Below are 22,583 nucleotides of genomic sequence, written 5' to 3' on the forward strand. Positions count from 1 at the left end.
TATTTGAGCTCCTGTTGGCCGGCTTTGCTAGGTTTGGGAAGTTCTCCTAGATAATATTTTGAAGTGCGTTTTCCAGTTGGATTCATTTTTGCTGTCCTCTTCAGGTACATCAATGAAGTGTAGATTAGGTCTTTTCACATAATCCCATACTTCTTGGAGGCTTTGTTCATTTCTTTTCACTCTTTTTTCTCTTTTCTTGCCTTTTTTAATTTCATTGAGTTGATCTTCGATCTCTGATATCCTTTCTTCTGCTTGGTTGATTTGGCTATTGAAACTTGTGTATGCTTCACCAAGTTCTTGCATTGTGTTTTTCAGCTCCATCAAGCCATTTATATTCTTCTCTAGGCTGGTTATTCTAGTTAGCATTTCATCTAATCTTTTCTCAAGGTTCTTAGTTTCTTTGCATTGAGTTAAAACATGTCATTTTAGCTCAGACAAGTTTGTTATTACCCATCTTCTGAAGTCTGCTTCTGTCAGGTCATCAAAATCTTTTTCTGACCTGTTTTGTTGCCATGCTGGTGAGTTGTTGTGATCTCTCTGGAGAGGAGCAGCATTCTGATCTTTGATGTTTTCGTCCTTTTTATGCTGGTTTCTTCCCATCTTCTCTGAGTGGACATCCTTTCTGTTAAAGTTGGGGTTATTTCTCCTGTATGAGGCTGTTTTTTTTAACACAGGTGTCAGTGTGCCACTTGAGATAGTCTGTCCATTGCCTGCCTGTGGAGGTGCTGCTGGGCTGCCTTGGTTTCAGCCAGGCTGCTGTTTATTCTTCACCTGGTTTCTGTACTGCTGGGGTTAGGCCCGCCTTCCCAACGGTGGGCTCTTTCCCTCTGCTGAGCCCTCTGTTGCCAGGTGGAGGATGTGTTAACTGCGAAACTCTCCTAGGAGAGGAACTCTAGTTGCTGGATCTTGTGGGAAAGGGGCCTGGCTGGTTGTATCCCCCTTCCCGCTTTCAACTCTCCCTTCTGTGAGACAGGCAGTTCCTTTTCGCAAGCTTTCTCAGTATTAGTCCAAATCTCTGCCCTGGTCTGCGCTAACAAGGTACCGGACTGGCCGGGGCTGCCGGCCTGGGGTGTCACTCCGAGTGGTTCTCAGCAAGTTGGTGTTTTCCTGGTCTGTGTGCTGCCGAAGTCTCAGAGTGAATTGCTGTATCTGATTCAGAGAACCAAGGAGATGATGCCCCCTGATCCTCCATGCCTGATACACTTTCCAGGAGGGGCAGTGCCCCACCTTGCCTCGGCTCAAGGCCTTTGGCTGCTTTCGCTGCCTTTTTTGGGGGTTAATCCCTCTGTTCAACCAGCACCTTTAAAACAAAACTGGTACCTCACTTGGAGAAGCAGATCTCGCTCTGGTTCTATCTCACTCGGTGGTAGTTACACTCTGGAGAAGTTTCCTTTTGGCCATCTTCCAGCTGTTTTCTATAGATGCTTTTCATTACCAAATAAAAGTATACTGGATAAATACATTTTCAAGATACATTCTGAAATGTTGATCTGAATTTTTGTTTTTTCTTACTTTCTGAAAAGATATACTTTACATGTACATGGTTTTACAGCTTACAGACCAATTTATAAATATTAAATTTTGTCAAAGTACAATAAAGATGTAAATGCTACACTAATAATTTGCCTACAGATAAATGCCTATACCATGCCATCTTTCAGCTTTTTAGCTCTATAATGCCATATTTACCTTGTTGCTATGCTCAGCATTTTAAAGTCAATTAAAGAGGTCTAAGGAGGCCAGGCACAGTGCTCATGCCTATAATTCCAGCAATGTGAGAGGCCGAGGCAGGTGGATTACCTGAGATCAGGAGTTTGAGACCAGCCTGGCCAACATGGCAAAACTCTGTCTCTACTAAAAATACAAATATTAGCCAGGCATGGTGGCAGGCACTTGTAATCCCAGCTACTCCAGAGGCTGAAGCAGGAGAATCACTTTAGCCTAGGAGGTAGAGGTTACAGTGAGCCGAAATGGTGCCACGGCACTCCAGCCTGCATGACAAGAACAAAACTGTCTAAAAGAAAAAGGGGTTGTGGGGAGAGCTCTAGCCCTGGAGTAAAAGACACCACCACACAATTTTTTTTTAAAGTCCAGCTACAATTCTGCATTTATCTGATTTCATATCATCTAAATTCCATGTAATCTCTTTTTATTTTCATTGAAAAAATTTCAAACATATACCTAAGTATGGAGAAAATTATAACAAACCCTCATGTAACTTCATACTTCACATCAATAATTATCAATTTATGGTCAGTTGTGTCTCATCTACACCCATATCCACTTCCTCTATTTCCATCTCTCTGCCCTGGACTTATTTTGAAAGTAAATCTCAGACATCATGCAACTTCTTTGATAAATATTTCAGTACGTATGTTGAAACAAGGATTCTTTCTAAACACAAACACAATAATATCATTATACTTAAAAATAAATATTTCCTTAATATACAGTGTTCACATTTCCCCAACCCTTAAATACTTATTTTCCTGACTGCTACAAAGACACAAAATGCCATGTAATCAAATAGCACTGCAGTATCCCCTTTTGCCACTAGATGGTACTACTGCATAAATTTTAGACTTTAATCTGGTTAGAGGAGACTAACCTTTTTGCTTTTTTTTTTTTTTTAAAAAGACAAGGTCTGGCTCTGTCACCCAGGTTGGAGTACAATCCTCTCACCTCAGCCTTCCTAGTAACTGGGACCATAGGTGTACACCACACCTGGCTAATTTTGGTATTTTTTGTAGAGACAGTCTTGCCGTGATGCCCAGGCTGGACTCAAATTCCTGAGCTCAAGCAATCCTCCTGCCTTGGCCTCCCAAAGTGCTAGGATTATAGGTGTGAGCTCCTGCGCCCAGCCTCCTTTTGCCTTTTTTGGGGCTAAAAGGACTAATGATCAGGAAACGTGATTCGAGTTTATATAAGGTATTACAAAGTCTAGCAAGTGATTTTGGGGGAAATAATCATTGTGTTGGATTATAATCCACAGCAGGAAGTGCCAATGGTTTCAAAAGTGTCTACACAAAACTATGTTAACACAAACAGGTCATGGTTTATGCTCTTTCACAGCATAAAACCTTAAAAAGCAGATATAATTTTATTATAGGGCTGTAACTGTTATGGTACCACATGTCCAATTCCAAGAAAATACATTATTGGATTCACAAGATGTCTGTTGATGTACATGCTGAGTAAAATAAATTTATAATTGGTTTCAGGTATATCTGAAGTGTCACTATTCCTGATGTATATAGGGTGATCATCCTAAATCTGAAAATTTGAACTCTGAAATACTCCAAAATCTTGAGCTTTCTGAACACTAACATGACACTCAAAGGAAATGCTCAATGGAGCATTTCAGATTTTGGATTTTCAAATTAGGGATGCTCAAGAAGTATAATGCAAATATTTAAAAATCTGAAAACATAAAATGCAAAACACATCTGATCTGATGCAATTTTGGATAAGGTATACTCAACTTGTATTATTACTTTGAGAGACATTCCACTTCGGTGTGGAGATGGATCTAAGGGCAAATCACACTGTCTCTCAAATATGAATTTTGAATTTGCTAAAGGAGTTAAACAGAAACTTTAAAAAAGAGATCTCAGAGTTCTACATTACAAAACAGACATGTACTATCTAAATAGACCTGCCAGGAAGAATTCTCTGCAAAATATACCATACCAAAGTAGATGAAATAATATTTTAATTTTGTATTTTGAAACTTTTAAAAACACATACCATGTATAACAATTTGAGATGTAATGTGTTGATCAGTGTTAAAATACCAAACTTTTCTTTTTTAACCTGTTAGGTAACTAATGCAGGTCTTTTTAGGTCACCCATAGTTTGTGGCAAGAACAAAATGTTTATTTATAGTCTACTTTATTTCCCAAGGGTTTGCAGTAGATATCTTGGATGTCTGTCATTGCAGGGGGCGGTTTTACCATAGAAGAGGGTAATTAGAGTAGAAAAGATTGACAGAGAGATGGAAAGAGAATAGGACACGTGAGCAAAAGGTTGAACTGTGATGATACTGAATACAAAGGGTAAAAGAGAAGAAGAAACAGTTACCTCAGTGACACACAAAAGCCTGGAGAATAAGGGAGATCTTAAAATGCATAGGAAAAAGACTAGGATAGAATAGGAAATTAGTAAGGAACAATAGTAGTGAGCAGACAGGAAGAACTGGGCCAGGAACTCAAATGTTAAAACAGCCAAGAGGCAGAAACAATACAAAGCAGGAATTTTTTTTTTTTTTTAATAAAGGAAGTTTTATTTATTTATTTATTTACTTATTTTTGAGAATGGGGTTTTGCTATATTGCCCAGGCAGGTCTCAAACTCCCGGGCTCAAGCTATCCACCCACCGCTGCCTCACTAAGAGCTGGGATTACAGGCGTGAGCCACCAAACCCCTTGGAAGTAACATTTTTGTTGATGACGTTCAATTCCATGAAGTTATTCAATTCAGTCAGAAGAGAAACAGCTTAAGATACTGGGAATTAAAATGGCTAAAGTTTTAACCTCAATTATTTTGAAACTAGAACATTTTCCCCGCTACATACTATTTTATAACTTTTCTTGGAGATTATCAGAACTTTTCAGTACTATTTGGCCAATTTTTAGGGCATGAAACTCATCTAGATTATCGTGATGCCTGTACTTGCAAAATAAGGCAACTTAAGTCCTGAAGAATAACCAGAGGTCATATAGCTCAGTTTGTGGCAAGGCCAGGGATAGAACCAGGTACTGACTTTCAGTTCAAGGCTCTTCCCAGTGGGGCATCCTGATTTTCTTGATCATCTGTTATCGCAGCACTTAAGGGGTGACAAGATCTGAGTGAGTTGGGAGGAAGGCTATACTTAATATTCAAGATATATTCTAAAATCATGAGGCTAGTTTCTTTGAACTACACAGAAAACCTTGCCTCAGTATAGTGATGCTATATTTGATCTCTTCTCTTTAATCTTAAAAAGAACTAAGAACTAACTAGCCATTGGAGTTTTATATTTATTTTACATGATTCACTGGATAAATTCAATATATCTTATAAAAATATAAATGCCAACTTCTACCAGAAAGATTTTACAGATTATTACTTAATTTATACCCCAAGTTTACAAGAGGGAATACTGAATAAAAATGGATAAACTACAATTTAAAAGTCACAGTCTTGATACCTTCATATTAGATGCCTCAGTTTCCAGTTTTGTAAGATGATTGGAATTATCTTCTAGCTCTTGTCGAAGATTTGAGTTCTCCATCTTCAGTGCCTCAACTTGCTTTAACAACTGATCATATGAAGCTGCAGCCATCCTTGGCTACCCTTGGACCTATAAGGTTAAAAAGGATTTTGAAATTCACTACTAAAAAAATTTAGTGGCTGCTTGTTTTTAAAGAAGGGGTAAAGGAAAACAAAATTCTTAAGACGTTTAAGAAGAAGAATTGTGTTAAATCTGCCAGTTTTTGGTTTCAAACAATATTGTTCGAGTAGCAGCAACTTTCTAAGAGGATGAAACAGTGGAATCTTAGTTCAAGACAAATGAAATTAAAATGGAAGGCAGAACTTCAGTTGCGTCTGAATACATTTGTCTTCTCACAGATGGATAAAATTTTTATCAAGTAATAATCTCTTCAAGATTTTAAAGATATTTTACCCATTCTTACAGGCAAAACTTAGGAAATGTAATTATTGTATAAAAATTTATTTATATTAATAATACTATTTTATTTCTGAATTTTGTCTGATAGTCACAGAATTTTAGAGTCAAATGGATGAGATTACATATTTCATTTCACACTTTTCACTTGATAAAAGGCTAATCTTACACATCCTCCATGGTGAAATAGTTCTGAAGTTCTAAGATCTCATTAAAAGGCAATCATTTAACAAAATGGACATGAAGGAGAGCATTAAATGAAGACTTTAAGCCTTTTAAATAGAAAGATAATAAATAAGAATTACTAACATAAAGTTCTATTACATTTATTCAAAATGTTGACTATAATGGCTCATGCTATGCCATATGTGGTCTTGGGATCTGCTGTCTGCAAACTGAGGCAAAAAGACACCTAAAGAGAATGGACGACCTTAGAAGTAAAGACTGTCAAAGAGAAATGAAGCAGAGTCTGGCAGCTCATTATGACTGGGAAGGAAGAGGGGAGACAAAAGAAGATACAAAAGACAGCCAGGTAATAAGAGGACCTTAGAATGCTACGAGTTATATTAAGATTAACCAAATAAGATTTAGGAGATCCACATTCTCTTTTTAGTTTAGGTCAAATCATTGTAGAATAAAATCCTGCCTATCTTAATTATTTAACAGCTAATAAGTATTAGGTAATTTGCATATAAGCAGTACTTAAAGATCTTAACATTGAAAAAAATGTTTCTATAATATGAAATCCACTACAAAGAATAGGGCAGACAGGTTGTAACACTGGCTAGTCATGACAAAACTGGAGTTCAGCAATTGGAAGACTCTACCAAAGGAAATCGAAAGACTTAGATCTAGTTAGTTCTACCACAGCTAGAATCAACAATAAACCTGGTACAATCCAATGACATCTGAGGAGGAAGGGGAGTCCTGCAGGTGGGGATCACCTACAAAAGTATTTATGGTTGAAAAAAATTGAGTCTTGTGTGCTAATTTCAGACCTGGTCATGATTTAATCTATGCCCCTTAATTTTAATTCATTTCACAATTTGTAAATGAACGTTTACAATCTACTTTAACATATAGGGATATTGTTAGGATTAATAACAAAAGACAGGCTGAAAAATAAAAGTACTATGTAAATGTAAGTTATGAATATAATATATATGTAATATAACTTCTTCACTAAGACATAATATTGCCTTATAGTTAAAATTTCTCCTCTGACCAACGGACAAAAGGTGAAGAAGTGATGCAACCAAAGGAGACATTTCAAAAATAAAGAAAAAATCTATAGGAGTGACCATTATTTTGTTTCACATCATATCATTAATAAGCATGTCTGAAAATCTCCAGCACATTATAAACCACATGAAAGAGGTAGGCATCAGACAGAATTTGAATAATGTGAGCTTTAAAATTTCTCATTTCAAATAAAATTAACAGGTAATTACATCAAAATAATAACATAAGAGAAAAGGTAGTAACAGAGAAAAAAACGCACACACACAAGTATATTGAGACACAGAAGTTATAACCTTACGCAATCACAAAAAGAGCCAGATGGGCAAGATGAACAGAGACTGCTAAAAGTACTCTTTATTAAAGGAATAAAAAAAATCAACTCTTCAGATGAATGATTAAACCTCTAATCATTTTTTTCCCCCTAACTCCAGAATTCCAACCATTAAAGTTCTTTGTGCTCCATAAAGAATCTAATTTTATGGGGGGAGAAAAGATGTTTCATGGAAGAAAACCCAATTTTATACTTTAAACTGTTGGGATGTTGCAGCCATCCTTCTTTAATCCAAAACTTCTTTATACAAAATTTGTGAAGTCATAAATTTACTTTGGAATGTCTTTTTTGTAATTACAAAAATTGAATACCAAATATATCTTTAAAACGTTTTTAAAAATTTTAAACTTGTGTGATCACATTACAGCTGTCATACACAATAAAATGGGGGAAACCTCCCAATCTTTCACTTTACTGAGAACATGCAAACATCTCAATTTGTTTTTCTGCAGCTAAGATGACCATTAAAGAGACTGCTTCACCTTGTAAGTGTTGGGTAGGGGAGAAGAAAGCACAGGACTGTTATCTAGAGTTTTATTCAAATGTTCACTGGAAAAAAAATTTACAAGTATTGTAAGAAATTAAAGCAAAGAAGCAAAAAATTTCAGGCTGGCAAAAAATAATCAGAATTAAATGTGGAGGATTATTAAATTTTCAGAAATTCAAGATCACCTTTTTTTTTTTTAATGTTAGTGGAGCTGCTTTTATTGTTTTGTTTTCAAGGAAAAACGAAGATATATTTTCCAGCATTTTTACATGTAATGAAGAGAAAAATATAAATAAGGCAGGAAAGCAAAAGAATCATAAAAGACAATCTGCTCAACTCTATGCAAAGAAATTTGAAAACCCAAAATAGACAATTTACTGAAGATATAATCTAGCAAAACTGATCCCAAAAGAGAAGGAAAATCTAATATAACTTACAATGAAAAAGTCACTATTAGAAAATCAATTATAACATTTAACATAATAGATCTTCATGGGAAAAAAATCATATATTCATGCCAAAGATGATGAAAAGACATTTTACAAATTCAATACCCATTCCTGTTGAAAATACTTAATAAAAAACAACACCTCTTTAATATGATCTATCAGCCCCAAAGTCAACAGCATACTTAATGTGGAAACACTGGATGTAGTCCTATAATCAGGGTATCACTCAATTAGTAATAATATTAGCCAACACTAATTAATAAATAAAATTAGAAAAGGAACATTATTTACACGTAACATAATTATATACCTGGAATATACAAAAGCATCGACAAAGTATTATTATAATAACATAATTTGGTAAGATAGTATAGTACAAAATATACAGAAATCATTCCTTTATAGGGGAGAGAAACCAGACGGAAGATAAATGAAAGAAAAGGTTCAATTTACAATAAAAAAATTAAAATATCTGGGCATAAACTGCCCAAAGAGTCCAAACATATATGGCAAAAACTATGAGATACTTCTGAAAGATAGAAAAGAAGACTTCAACAAATGGAAAGACATCTTATTCTGGTATACCAAGATTCAGCATCATAAAGATGCCATTTCTCCCTAAGTTAAATTATAAATTTTACAGTCTCAATGAAAATACCATATGAAGTTTTTGTTTATTTTCTACAGTTATAAATTTAAAAAATAGAAAACATGAAAGAAGAGCAGGGAGTAAACCGACTACATATTAAAGTATTGTACAAAGCCTTTACAACTAAAACTGTATGTATGTAGTTAACTAATTGTTCCAATAGATTAGATTTTTAGTTTTGATAATCATAGTAGGGATATATAAGCTGTTATTATTCGGGGAATCTGTAAAGAGTATATAGAAACTCTGTGTACTATTTTTCCAAGTCTTCCATAAGTCCAAAGTTACTTAAAACTTAAAAGTTTTGTTTTAAGTTACAATACCAGTATATAAATAAATCAACCACAAGAATACAATGTTTAAAATCCAGAAGTAAATATATTTAAATTCAGTATATGATAAAAGTAGCATCTCAATACTTGTAAAAAAAATGGAATTTAAATTGGTGCTGGGAAATAGGACAGCCATGAGGAAAAAGAAAAAACTGCATCTATTCCTCATACAACACACTAGCATAACCTGCAAAAAGGAACAGAGATTTCAATGTTTGATAAACATTTCATTGCTAATGAAAGCAGACTTCTTTTTTTTAAGTAAAGATATTTAAACAGCATATATCCTCTTCACAAAGGATGGTTTGAAACATTTTTATTTTAATTTGTTTAATGGGTGTAAGACACACAGAAGTCCAAGTAGAGTTCTCTGAAGTAATTATGTCCATTACTAGGCCAGGAGTAATAAAGGAGATTCTTAGGGTACTTCAAACAAATGGGAAAGTTTCTATTTGTTATAAAAGCACAACTACAGTAAATACTGGAAATCTGTATAGTGAAATATTACACTGATATTACAAAGGATGAGGCTGAGATAAGAATGAGGTTGATGTTAAAACAAAAACAAAAACAAAAACAAACAGGCAAAAGCCAAAAGAGAGAGAGAGAGAGAGAGAGAGAGAGAGAGAGAGAGAGAGAGAAAGAAAATGCTGACAAAGAGAATATCTTAATGTGGTCCCTCCTGTTCCAGTAAAAACAAAGGCTTGCATAAGAATACAAAATAACACTTAAAGAACATAAATACCATCATTGCTTGTAGAATCAAGGTATGATGTCTGGTGGTAAGCCTTCCTTTTTATTACACACCCTTTGAAGAGTCTGAAAAGCAAAGCATTGGCCGGGTGGCGGTGGCTTACACCTGTAATCCCAGCACTTTGGGAGGCAGAGGTGGACAGATTACTTGAGGTCAGGAGTTCAAGATCAGTCTGGCCAACACGGTGAAACCACCTCTCTACTTAAAACACAAAAATTAGCCAGGCGTGGTGGCATATGCCTGTAATCCCAGCTACTCGGGAGGCTGAGGTGGGAGAATACCTTGAACCTGGGAGGTAGAGGGTGCAGTGAGCCAAGTTTGCACCACTGCACTACAGCCTGGGCGACAGAGCAAGACTCTGTCTCAAAAAAAAAAAAAAAAAAAGGTAAAACAAAAGCATCCAAAATGAGCCTAAATTAAAAAGAAAAGAAAGAGTTGGTTTTTTTAAAAAAAGACTAAGATTAGAGAGAAAAAACAAACCAACCTCCAAACATATTAAAAAAAAAAAGATTCTAGGGTGGAGGAATTGATTCAAGAAGAAGAGAAAACCTTAATAATTCTACAACTACTAAACAATTGGAGCAGCAAGTATTAATATCTTTCCCCTCCTCCTCCAAACCCTTCAAAACACCAAATCCAAATGGTTTTGCAAATACTTTCCACTCAACTATTTTTTTTCTTTTGAGATGGCATCTTACTCTGTCACCCAGGCTGGAGTGCAGTGGCGCAATCTCAGCTTAGTGCAACCTCTGCCTCCTGGGTTCAAGCGATTCTCTTGGCTCAGTCTCCCTAGTAGCTGGGATTACAGAAACCTGCCACCATGCCCAGCTAATTTTTATATTTTTAGTAGAGACAGCGTTTCACCATGTTGGCCAGGCTGGTCTGGAACTCCTGACTTCAGGTGATCCACCCACCTCAGCCTCCCAAAGTGCTGGGATTACAGGCGTGAGCCACCTTGCCTGGCTCCAAACTTTTAATGAGCAAATCATTCCAATCTTACACAAATGCTTCCAAGGATGGAAGAACAGGAAATTCCATGAAGAACAGGCATTCCATGAAGCCAATCTAACCATGACTTAAAGGTCAAAGACTGTGTGAAAAGGAATAATTATAGGCTAATATTTACAAATATTGATTGAAAAAATCTAAACAAGATTATCAGCAAGCAGAATATAATAGCACATGGTAAAGAAACTACAGCAGAACAAAGCTGAGTTTATTCCAGGAACACAAGGAGTGTGCAATATGATATCATTTATATGTGTCACCCACTACATTAAAAATACTAAAGAAAACCCATCTTAAACAAAGAAAAAACTTTCCATAAAAACCTGGAAATAGGAGGAAAACTGTCAAACCTAAAGTAAACTTCATTCTTTTTTTTGAGACAGGGTTTTGTTCTGTCACCTAGGCTTACCACAGCCTTAACCTCCCTGGCTCAATTAACTCTCCTGCTTCAACCTCTCAAGTCACTGGAACTAAAGACATAAGCTACCATGCCCAGCTAATTTTGTAAATTTCATTCTTTTTTTTTTTTTTTCTCTCAGATGAAGTCTTGCGCTGTTGCCCAGGCTGGAATGCAGTAACATGATCTGGACTCACCGTAACCTCCATCTCCCAGGTTCGGCAATTCTCAGACCTCTGCTTCCTCAGTAGCTGGGATTACAGGTGGCCACCACCACATCCAGCTAATTTTTGTATTTTTAGTAGAGATGGGGTTTTGCCATATTGTCTAGGCTGGTCTTGAACTTCTGACCTCAAGTGATGCACCTGCCTCTGCCTCCCAAACTGCTGGGATTACAGGCACTTCACACCCGGCCATAAACTTCATTCTTAACAGTGAAATGTTACAGACATTCTCTTTAAAACCAGGAACAAGATGTCTACCATCCATATTTTCATTTAACATAATCCTGGAAGTCCTAATTCACACAGTAAAATTTAAAAAAGAGAAAGTATAATGATTGGAAAGAAAGAAAATAGAAAAATCTTAATATAAAAATTTTATGTTTGCCAGATACAGAATCAATAACAGACAAAAAAGTTTTTAATTCCAAGCAGAATTCACCTCATCCATTTTAATTCTTTTTCCATTAACAAAACCATTTCCTATTTCTCTTTCTCTTCCCTACTAAGGCCCCATAGGTGGTGATACTCAGTCTTCTATCTGCTGTATTCTTTCCCCACTCTTACCTTTGCTTACATTGTGTAATAGCTACATAACACTGGCTAGATCCATCCAGGCGCATACCAAGTGTGGGCAAGCCCCAAGATGGCCATCACAATAACCAGGAGCAGGGGTTGGCAAACATTTTCTGTAAAGGCCAGATAATAAATATAAGGCTTTGTGGGCCATATGATTTCTGTCGCAACTACTCGACTTTGTAGCTATAGCATAAAAGCAGCCCCAAACACATAAATACTTGGGCATGCCTGTGCTCCAATAAAACTTAATTTACAAAAACAGGTGGCCTAAAGCATAATTTCCCAATTTGGATTTTCACACACCCCAAGGTAACCCAAATAATTTCAAAGGGTATTGAGAAATTCCTAATATTAAAATTAGTATTTTACTTTTAAATACGAAATTTCCAACCTGCTATGTTGGACTAGGAACATAGTCCAACTAGAACTAAAACTAGAGAACTAGGAAGTCTTAGAATCCTTGAATTTTTTTCAGCAATCATTTTTAATTCCCACAATTTCTTCATCTTCCAGAGATTTGTTACAATGTCAATTTGGATGTCTCTTACTCTTTATGGCACTGTAAGTTCACATCTTTGTTTTTACTATCACTTTAATGAGGTCTTAGGAGAAAGAAGTGATAAATTTGGGAGATTAATTCACCAGCTTGAATAAGAAATTTCACTTTACATTTAGATCTTTAATTCATAAGGTATCTTTACTGTTGTGTATGGCGTAAGTGTAGTGTTCTAACTTTATTGTCTTTCATATGGATAAATGAAAGTAATAAGAGTGGAATTACATCAGCACTATTAAACAAACCATTTCTTTTCCACTGAACTGAAATGTATCTCTCATATGCCATATTCTCATACATACTTAGAACTGTAACTATATTGTATTTATATTAATTTGAGACAGAATCACATTTCCATACTAAGTCTTAACTATAGCTCATGAATAATTCAGGCTCTGCAATCAAATTTTCCAGTGTTCACTCACTGCCCACCCAACAAAAAAAGGTCCTATGCCTCTATGCCTTTCATATCAAATGTATCCCTGGGTTTTTGGCTGAGTTGCTGTGAATCAAACACCACCACCCCACACCAAATACTGCTAATGGCCAGGTGTAGTGGTTCATGCCTATAATCCCAGCACTTTGGAAGGCTGAGGTGGGAGGATTACTTGAGACAAGCTTGGGTAACATAGTGTGACCCTGTCTCTTAACAAAAGAAAGGAAGGAAACCAAATATTGCTAGTACATATAAAAGCTACTCATTTTCTTTAACCTGTAACCCTTGTGTGGCCACCTTATCAAATGATACTATGAATTCTAATAGGTTTTCCAGTAAGCATTTGCTGGGTATGCAATTATATAATCCATAAGTGATGATACCCATGCCTCTTCTTTCCTGCATTTATAGCTACCTTCTTTTTGCTTTACTGTTAGCCTGAAACTTTAAAATGTGGACTAAATTAACATATTCCTGATTTTAATAAGAATGGCATATTATTTCACTTTAATATTCTTACTCTTAGATTGCAGTAAATATTTTTTAACCTGTTTAGGCATTTTCCTTTGAATTTAAAGTTTTTATTAGTAATAGCGGCTGAATGCAAATAGCACTTTTTGGTATAATCATATTTTTTTCTTTTAATTTCTTGATGTAGTCAGTTATAAAAGTTTTGAATGTTGACCTGTCCTCCATTCCTGAAATAAACCCCACTTGTTCATGTTTTGTTCTTTTACAAGCCTACTGATTTTTCACTATTTCACTTAGAATTTTAAAAGAGAAAACAGTTTAAATTTTTACAGTATTTTGAAATAAGGTTTTGAATTAAGCTTATGCTAGTTCATGAAATGAACCGATAGATGTGTCATCTTTTTACATGGTCTGGAACAGTTTGAATAGTATCTATTCTTTGAAAGTCGGCTAGAATTCAAAGCAGAAGGTGTCTTTTTTTTTCTTATCAAAGTGATGGATACTCAAGAGATAACATTGAAGAAGTAAGATTTTTAGAAGTATTTTAAAGTTTCTTCTGTGGTTTAGTCTTTTCATTGTTTCTCCATCTTGTATTAATTTTATTAATAGTTCACTAGTAAGTTACCTATTTCCTCTAGTTTTTTAAATGTATTGTACAAGTTGTATATATTCTCTCATTTAAAAATTCTTTATGTGACAGTATCTTTTCTCACTGATGTTGTTTGTCTTTTTTTCCTTTAAACTTTCTATGGTTTCATTTATTTTACTGGTGTTTACCAAAACAAACAAAAAATAAAACATCCTTTCCACTACTTTATTTTCTATTTTATCCATTTCTTTATCTTTACTAATTATATCCTCTTACTTTCCATTGGTTTGCTCTTTTTTGAGTTATTTAAAGTGAAGGGCGGACACAATGGTTCACTCCTGTAATCCCAGCACTTTGGGATGCAGGTCAAGAGTTCAAGACCAGCCTGGCCAACATGATGAAATACTGTCTGTACTAACAGTACAAAAATTTGCTGGGTGTAGTAGCTTGCACGAGTAGTCCCAGCTACTGGCGTGGTAGGGAGGGTACTGAGACAGGAGAATCGCTTGAACCCAGGAGGCGGAGGTTGTAGTGAGCCGAGATCACACCACTGCACTCCAGCCTGGGCAACAGAGTGAGATTCCAACCTCAACAAATAAATAAATAAAGTAAACATTAATTCATTTATTTCTTTACTTCACTTAAATATTCACTTATTTGCTTCTTCCCTAATAATATAAATATTAAGGACATCAATTTTTCTCTTAGTATAGCCTTTTCTACATTCCACAGGTTTTAGTATGAAGTGTTTGCCTCTTTATTTCTAAATAACTCAATTTCCATCTTGATTTCCTCTTTGATCTAGGGGATCTGTTTCAATTGTTAAGTATATAAGGCTTTTTGGGTAATCTATTCATTGTCATTGACATAGTGTTTATTAGATTAATGGAAGACTGTTGCTTATAAAATTGCTACCATTTGAAAATTTTTAAAGGTTTGCCTTGTAGTTGAGTACATGACTAATATACTAATTTTTACTATTTAGTAAATATTTGACTAAAAATATTTTAAAGCAAAAAGTATATGAAGTTCTATAACTTTTTATTGACTATAGCATATTATTTAAATCATATATATGCCCTTATTTTTTGTGTATTTGTGTGAAATTCAGAAAGCCTGATATTTATTTAGTACTTATAATATCCCATGTACTGTAAGTGCTTTCTATATATCAACTCCTTACAACCACCTATGAGGTAGGTGTTGCTTGTCATTTTTGAGTTAAGAAAAATGGGACTCCAAAATTGTAGATAACTTTCCTAAAAATGCCAGGATTCAAATCTGTATTTGTTTTTAATGCCACGCTCTTAAAGACTGTATAACATAACTTTTGCCTGGTGTTCACAATCTATTATATCTGATAATAGTTTACATTCCGAACTTATTTTTTATTAAGTTCCAAGATAACCTTCCTCAAGTAAGTCTCTCTTCACTTTCCCGTACAAACTGTTTCTTACCTTTATATTTCTGTTTATACCTTTTCCCCTTATCCTCATCCTTTAAGGTCTGGCTCAGGTGATTATACAAAACCTTTCTGACATCGCTAGCCAATAATGAATCTTTTTGCTGACTGAACAGTGAATACTATACAATTTGGCCTAACTGTTCTCTAATTATTCCATTTTACTTTGGGGTGTTTTGTCTTCCCAGCTGGAACACACACATCTTGAAGACAAGCTCTACATCTAATACTTAGCTTTTGAAATTCCCAAAATGCTTTACTCAGAGACAGACACAAAAACAACAAATATACATGTAAGAATGAACAGAAAAGGTGCATTATCAGCTACAGAGGACAGAGAGGGCACAAAATCAGAGAATGTCCAAGATGACTTTTACATTAAAAGAATAAGACAATATTCCTTGTTATCCACAAGGTACCATATTTAGGTATCTTATTATTCACAGGGTACCAAGCATCATAAGTGGGTGTTATGCGTTGAACTATGTTTCATAAAAAGGTATGTTGAGGCACAGTGGCTCACACCTGTAATCCCAGAACTCTGGGAGGCTGATGTGGGAGGATCACTTGTAGACAGACAGGAGGTCAAGTCCAGCCTGTGCAATATAGTAAGACCCAGTCCTTACACACATACACAAAATTAAAAATTAGCCAGCTGTGGTGGCACGTGCTTATAATTCTATCGACTTGGGAGGCTGAGTTGGGAGGACTGCTTGAGTCCAGAAGTTACTCTAGCCTGTGCAACAGGGCAAAAAACACCACCACCACCAGCACCAAAAAATGTTATATGAGTTTATTTGGGAACAGAGTCTTTGTAGATGGATCAAGTTTGAGATGATGTCATATTGGATTACAGTGGGCCCTAAATGCAAAGACTGATACCCTTGTAAGAATAAGAAGACCACGTGAAGAAATAGGTACATAGAGACACACAGGGAGAATGCCATATAATATCAGAGGAAGAGACTGGAGTGAGATAGCTTCAGCCAAGGAACGCCAAAGATTTCAGGCAACCATTAAAAGCTAGGAAAGAGACACAGAACAGATTCTCCCTCATCAGAAGGAACTAACCTTGCCAACACATTGATTTTCAGACTTCTACCTTCCAGAAGTGTAAGAAAATACATTTCTATTGTTTTAAGCTATCAATCAGTGGTACTTCGTTACAGTGGCTCTGGGAAAATAACATAGGAAGAAACGATAAGTTGCCAAGTTCCTTGTTCTCAAGTAACTTATTATCTAGCAAAGGGGGACTATTCAATAGAATGGGTAAATAGGATCAGTATATAGGCTTTTGTGTCCCACTTCACATTCTCTTGGCTCACTTTACTCATTGCTATAGCAATCAGCTCACTGCAGATGGAAACTAATGGCACATCAGGGGCAGGAAGTATCCTTTGCTTTCTGTATCTCTGACACCCCAGTATGAGTTCCCAACACTAATGCATGTACAACCTATAAAAGAGTGAACACTGCATGGGGGAATCATTGACCAAAGGGGAATGGGAGCTAGTATATAGACTTTTCCCTTGGGTGGACAATTCTGAGTTTTATTCTGAATGGTCCTTCAGAAAGTCTACGCAGGTCAAACCACAGTTGTCCAAAGTGATGATCAACTTGAGAACATGTTTCTACCAGGTGTCCTTTCCCTGTCTCATTCATTTCAGGTCTATACTTCTATCCCCTGGATCACTTCCCAAAGTATTTCACAAAAGTTCTGGCCTCAGGACTCTGAGAAGGGACCCAGGCTAAGATGAAATCACCTAGAATTCAACAGCAAATGTGGGTTCAAAAGCACTAATAGTGCTACAAAAGTCATACATTGCTGAGAAGGCTGAGAAAAGGGTTCAAAATGTAAAAGCCATTTTAGAAGTGAACTTAAGAGATGGCGTGATTGTAACAAACATAAATATGAGCACAGTATTCCAGGAGAAGGAAAAGAATGGTCAAAGCTCAGAGGGTGGAAAAATGACATATATTTGGGGGAACAGACAGTCATCTAATTTAGCTGAAATACAATGTGAAGGAATCAGGAGAAAGAAGAAGGTACAGTGTATAAATACGGAATGGAACAACATCATGCTTTGGTGACTTCACAGTGTAAGGAAGCTGAAGTTTCAATACAGCACCCACAGAAATGGTGTTATAACAAGTCTAAAAAGTACAAAGAGAAACTTAATTAAGGTCATGCTGCTTTAACATTTCTCAGTTTCTACTACAGACTATGTCAGAAGTAGCTGATACACTGACATAAATTAAGTGATGATAAAATAAAAAATCCAAAAATAGGTAGTGGAAAATATGTTTTAATACTGTTCAGTGACTATCTGCTTACCATCTTGGTGATCATATATATTATACGATGCTTTAAACAAACTTGATAAATGCAAATCTGAATTTACTAAAAGAAAGTAAGTCATTCACAAAAGTAAAGATAACTAAAAAAAATCCTTCAGGTTAAAAAAATGAAGAATCAGATGAGTATGCCTGTGGCAGACAGAATAATGGCCCCACAAAGATAGCCACATACTAACCCCTAAAATTTATGAATGGGTTACCTTAGGTGGCTAAAGGGACTTTGCAGATGTGAGTAAGGTAAGGATCTTGAGGCAGATTTTCCTGGATTATCAGGTGGACCCAATGTAATCACAAAGGTTCTCTTAAGAAGGAGGCACAAGGGTCAGAGAAGAATATGTAACAAAAGCAGCAGAGGGTCAGATTCAGAAAGAGATTTAAAATGCTGCTGGCACTGAAGATGGAGAAAGAGCCTATGAGGCAAGGAGTGTAAGAAGCTGAAGAAAACCAAGAAAATGGATTCTTGCCTACAATCTCTGGAGGAAACACAGAGTTGCTCATTTTGGTCCAGTGAAACCCATGTCTGATCTCAAGGACTGTAAAATAATACATTTGTGTGTTGTTAAACCACTAAGTTTGTATTAATTTGTTACAACAGCACTAGGAAACAATGCCCTATAATCCAGTGATCCCACTCCTAGGGATAAATCCTAAGAAACTGTTTCACTGGTCGATGTAATGATCTTAAAATATATCCACAAATTCTTTGACCCTACTCCTTTAAGAGGTGGATCCTAATTCCTCTCTTGGGTGGGCTGGACTTAATGACTCACTTTTAATAAAGAGAATATGGCAGAAGCAATGGCGTGTGGCTTCGGAGTCTAGGTCATAAATGGCCTTCCTGTTGGGATCATTGAAGGAAGCCAGCTGCTATGTCATGAAAACACTCAAGCAGCCTCATGGAGAGGTCCACAGGACAAGGAACTGAGGCCCACATGACAAACAACAGCCAGTGAAAAATTGAGACTACGTGAGTTGGCCATCTTGGAAGAAGATCCATCAGTCTAGTCAAGCCCTTTAGATGACTGTATCTCTGACTGACATCCTAACCACAAACTTCATAGGAGATCCTGCCTGAGTCAGCCATCCAACTAAGATATTCCTGAATTCTTGCCCCACAGAAACTGTTTAAGCCACTAAGCTTTGGTACAATTTGTTATACAGTGATATGTAAATAACATAGTCTCTAAGGAGTCATGTACAAGAATGTACACCATAAAGGTGTCTGTGGTAAAAGGGATTTGGAAAAAACTTACGGCCTTCTCTGGAGGAACAGTGATAGGTACTACAGAATACTATACAGCAGAGTTAGCATCACAAACTAGATGGACATAAAGTAAGTAAGATAGATCTTAAAAACTGTATTGAGTTAATAATGTTCAAAAATTATGTAAATTAAAAATACAGGTTTGAGTATATACAAAAAACCCAAGCAGACACTTGTACACCCATGTTCATAGCAGCATTATTCACAATAGACAAAAGGTGGAAACAACCTGAAGTGTCCACTGACAGATGAATGGATAATCAAAATGTGGCATATACATGCAATGGAACATCATTTAGACATAAAAAGGAAGGAAATCCCAATACATGCTATTGGGATTTCCAACATGGATAAATCTTCGAGACATTATGCTAAGTGAAGTAAGCCCATTGCAAAAGAATAAATACTAAATGTTTTTCTTATATGAGGTTCCTAGAATAGTCAAAGTCATTGAGACAAAAAGTGGAGAGGTGATTGCTGGGGGAAGGGAAAATGGCGTGTTAGTGTTTAATGTGCAGACGTTTAATTAGGGAAGATTAAAAATTTCCAGAGCTGGATAGTGGTGATGGTTGCACAACAATGTAAATGTACTTAATGCCACAGAACTGTACACTTAAAAGTGGTTAAGATGGTAAATTTTACATTATGTATATTTATCACAATTAAAAAAAACCTCATTAACTAAAAAAAACAGACTCACAAAATGATGCTAAACATTTCTCAAGAATTCATGCATATTTAAAAACACAAGAGGAGTGGGAGCAGGGTGTGAGAACAGAGGGGAGAAGGCTTACCTTGTGTCACCTGATGATGTCATGATTTGATTTACAAAGTCAACTTCTGAGAACAGATCTATCCACTTAACGTTCTCATTGTATATTCAAGATACTTAGAACTTCAAAAAGTAATTTAGTTTTCAAAAATTATTGACTCTAAGCAGATTTTATGAAAAAAGCAGTGTTTCAAAGAGCCATCCACCATATTCTTCTAAATGAGAGGCTATTTTAGATTATATAAATCTTTAAATATCCTAGGAGTAGCCAAAGCAGTGCTTAACTTGCAATGAAATTTCACATAATTCTACTAGGAGTTTCTTAGAGATTAGTTTACATGTCTTATTTGACTCCAGTACCTTTCACAGATGATATTTAGAAGGTATCCTAATAAATATGTAGTGAATGTGTTTCCTAAACTATTAACCATCTTTATCTGAATCATAAATACTCTATCCCATCTCACGTGCTGCATAGATAGGTTTCAGACTCTAATACAAGAAAAGGGGGAGAAGAGAGATCAAATTGAAGAGAACATTTAAACATATACAAGTGTAAAAGATTGGTTAAATTACGTAAAATGTGTAACAGCATAAAACAGACAAAAACAGTAAAATCTACAGAACAATTAATGCAAATGAAAAACTTCACAGTGGCTCATGCCTAAAATCCCAGCACTTTAGGAGGCTGAGGTGGGAGGATACACTTGAGTTCAGGAGTTCAAAACCAGCCTGGGCCACATGGCCAAACCTCATCTCTAAAAAAAATACAAAACTTAGCTGGGTGTAGTGGCATGTGCCTGTAGTCACAGCTATTTGGGGGCTGAAATGGGAGTATCACTTGAGACTGGGAGGTTGAAAGTGCAGTGAGACATACTCACCACTGCACACCAGCCTAGGAGACCAAGTGAGATCCTGTCTCAAAAAAAAAAAAAAAAAAAAAAAGAGAGAGAGAAGAAGAAAAAAGAAAAAACAAAAACTTCAATAGCTTAGATTCAGTTCATAAAACATTTACAAATATTTAATTTTAAATTCCTTAATGGCACAATTCAGGCCATATCAAGTAGCAGTAAATAATTTCAAAGACCACTAAAGCCAGTAGCTCAGTCACAGATTACATATACTACAAGAGGAATGAAATAAACTTTAGTTCTTTATGTTTCTTATTTAATTCAGAAAAACATCTCAATCTAACTGTTCTACTTAGATGTGTTCATACGATTAAGATGATCTTTAAAAAGCTGTTTATGAATGTCATTATGAAAACTGCTGCTTCTCCATTTGCTTAGTCACCAGTTATTTTATAAAGCATTCTTACATTGTAGATAAAAATCCACCACATCCAAGTAGGATTGCTTTTTCATTTTTTGAATAATCTGTCAGTGACTTACTTTTTGCTTCTCAAACCATAATTCTGTTATGTGTTATTTTGTATGTAGAGACATTATAAAATTGTTTTATAGAATTAGAATAAAATAGTTAGAAGACTTAAGTTCTTTGCTTTGTTATACAATATTTGACCTTCGGTAAAGTCACAACATACTTGAGTAGGAGTTCTAACGTGTAAAATAAAAATAATGCTACACGGAGCTGTTAAAATGGTAAAAGAAGGTAATTTACGTAAAAAAAATGATTTTATGTCTCAAACACTATGCTAATGGAATTCAAAGAACTGAGTAATATTAGCTGTTAAATTTCATTTGAAATTTTAATGTGACATCTTTAATTCTAGCTATCATTTCCATCAGATTTAAAAACAGAGACTCAAAGTACTTTTTCTTGAGATAGGGTCTTGGTTGGCTGCCCAGGCTGGTCTTGAATTCTGAGGCCCAAGTGATCCTCTAGCCTCAGCTTCCTTCAGCCTCCTGTTTAGCTGGTATTACAGGCATGGGCCACCATGCCCGGCTCCTGACTACTACTATTAACCCTGATATCCATGATCAAGTAACTCTTAAAGCAGAAATAATTTTTAAAGAATGGTTTAAATTTATCAGTGAAAAATTCATGTAGTCTTATTTATCTAAGTCAGCCCAATTCTAAATTATCTTGAAAATATTACTGAAACAATTCAATAGGTTATCTTAAGACCTTTTATTACATAAACATTATTTAAGAAGCACTGTCACTGACCCTGCAAGGCTTTAGCATTACAAAGCCACTGCCATCCTTGTTCAGGGAATGGGGAGGTGTGGCAGGCTGGCTACTATAAATATGCATAACAATAGGCTTTTACATTTAGGTAAATGAAAAAAATAAACTCAATGAAATACACTTTATAACAAGAATATAACTTGTGAGTATTCATTAAACAGAAATACAGCTAAAAGAAAAGCCATATTAATTTAAAATATTTGCCTGTAGACTTTACTTGATGTTATCTAAAAGCAACCAAAGAGAAATATAAAATTACTCAAATATAGGTCTTAAATATTAGGCCTATAAAAATTTGTTCACTATAATTTTTCACAAAGTAATTTACATTAAAAAGTGCTTTGCTCTTGAATGACCTAATTAACGGCATAAAAGCTTCCCTAACAAAGGAAAAGATCCACTGTTTCA

At 35.5% G+C, this 22,583-nt stretch overlaps 1 protein-coding gene across 14 annotated transcripts in view; it reads right to left on the bottom strand.

The window, feature by feature from the left end:
- Positions 1-22,583, bottom strand: part of APC (APC regulator of WNT signaling pathway) — a 145,514-nt gene that overhangs the window by 86,140 nt on the left and 36,791 nt on the right. For 6 of the 14 annotated variants that reach the window (XM_074382619.1, XM_074382609.1, XM_010339832.3 and 3 more), the window contains exon 2: positions 5,188-5,340. The exons of the other annotated variants lie outside the window; for them this stretch is intronic. In XM_074382619.1, the coding sequence (XP_074238720.1) occupies positions 5,188-5,322 (135 nt within the window). In that variant the 5' untranslated portion in view covers positions 5,323-5,340. The remainder of the gene's footprint in view (positions 1-5,187; positions 5,341-22,583) is intronic. 14 annotated transcript variants of the gene reach the window in all.

The sequence above is a fragment of the Saimiri boliviensis genome, chromosome 1 (genome assembly GCF_048565385.1).
Source record: "Saimiri boliviensis isolate mSaiBol1 chromosome 1, mSaiBol1.pri, whole genome shotgun sequence".
Lineage (NCBI taxonomy): Eukaryota > Metazoa > Chordata > Mammalia > Primates > Cebidae > Saimiri > Saimiri boliviensis.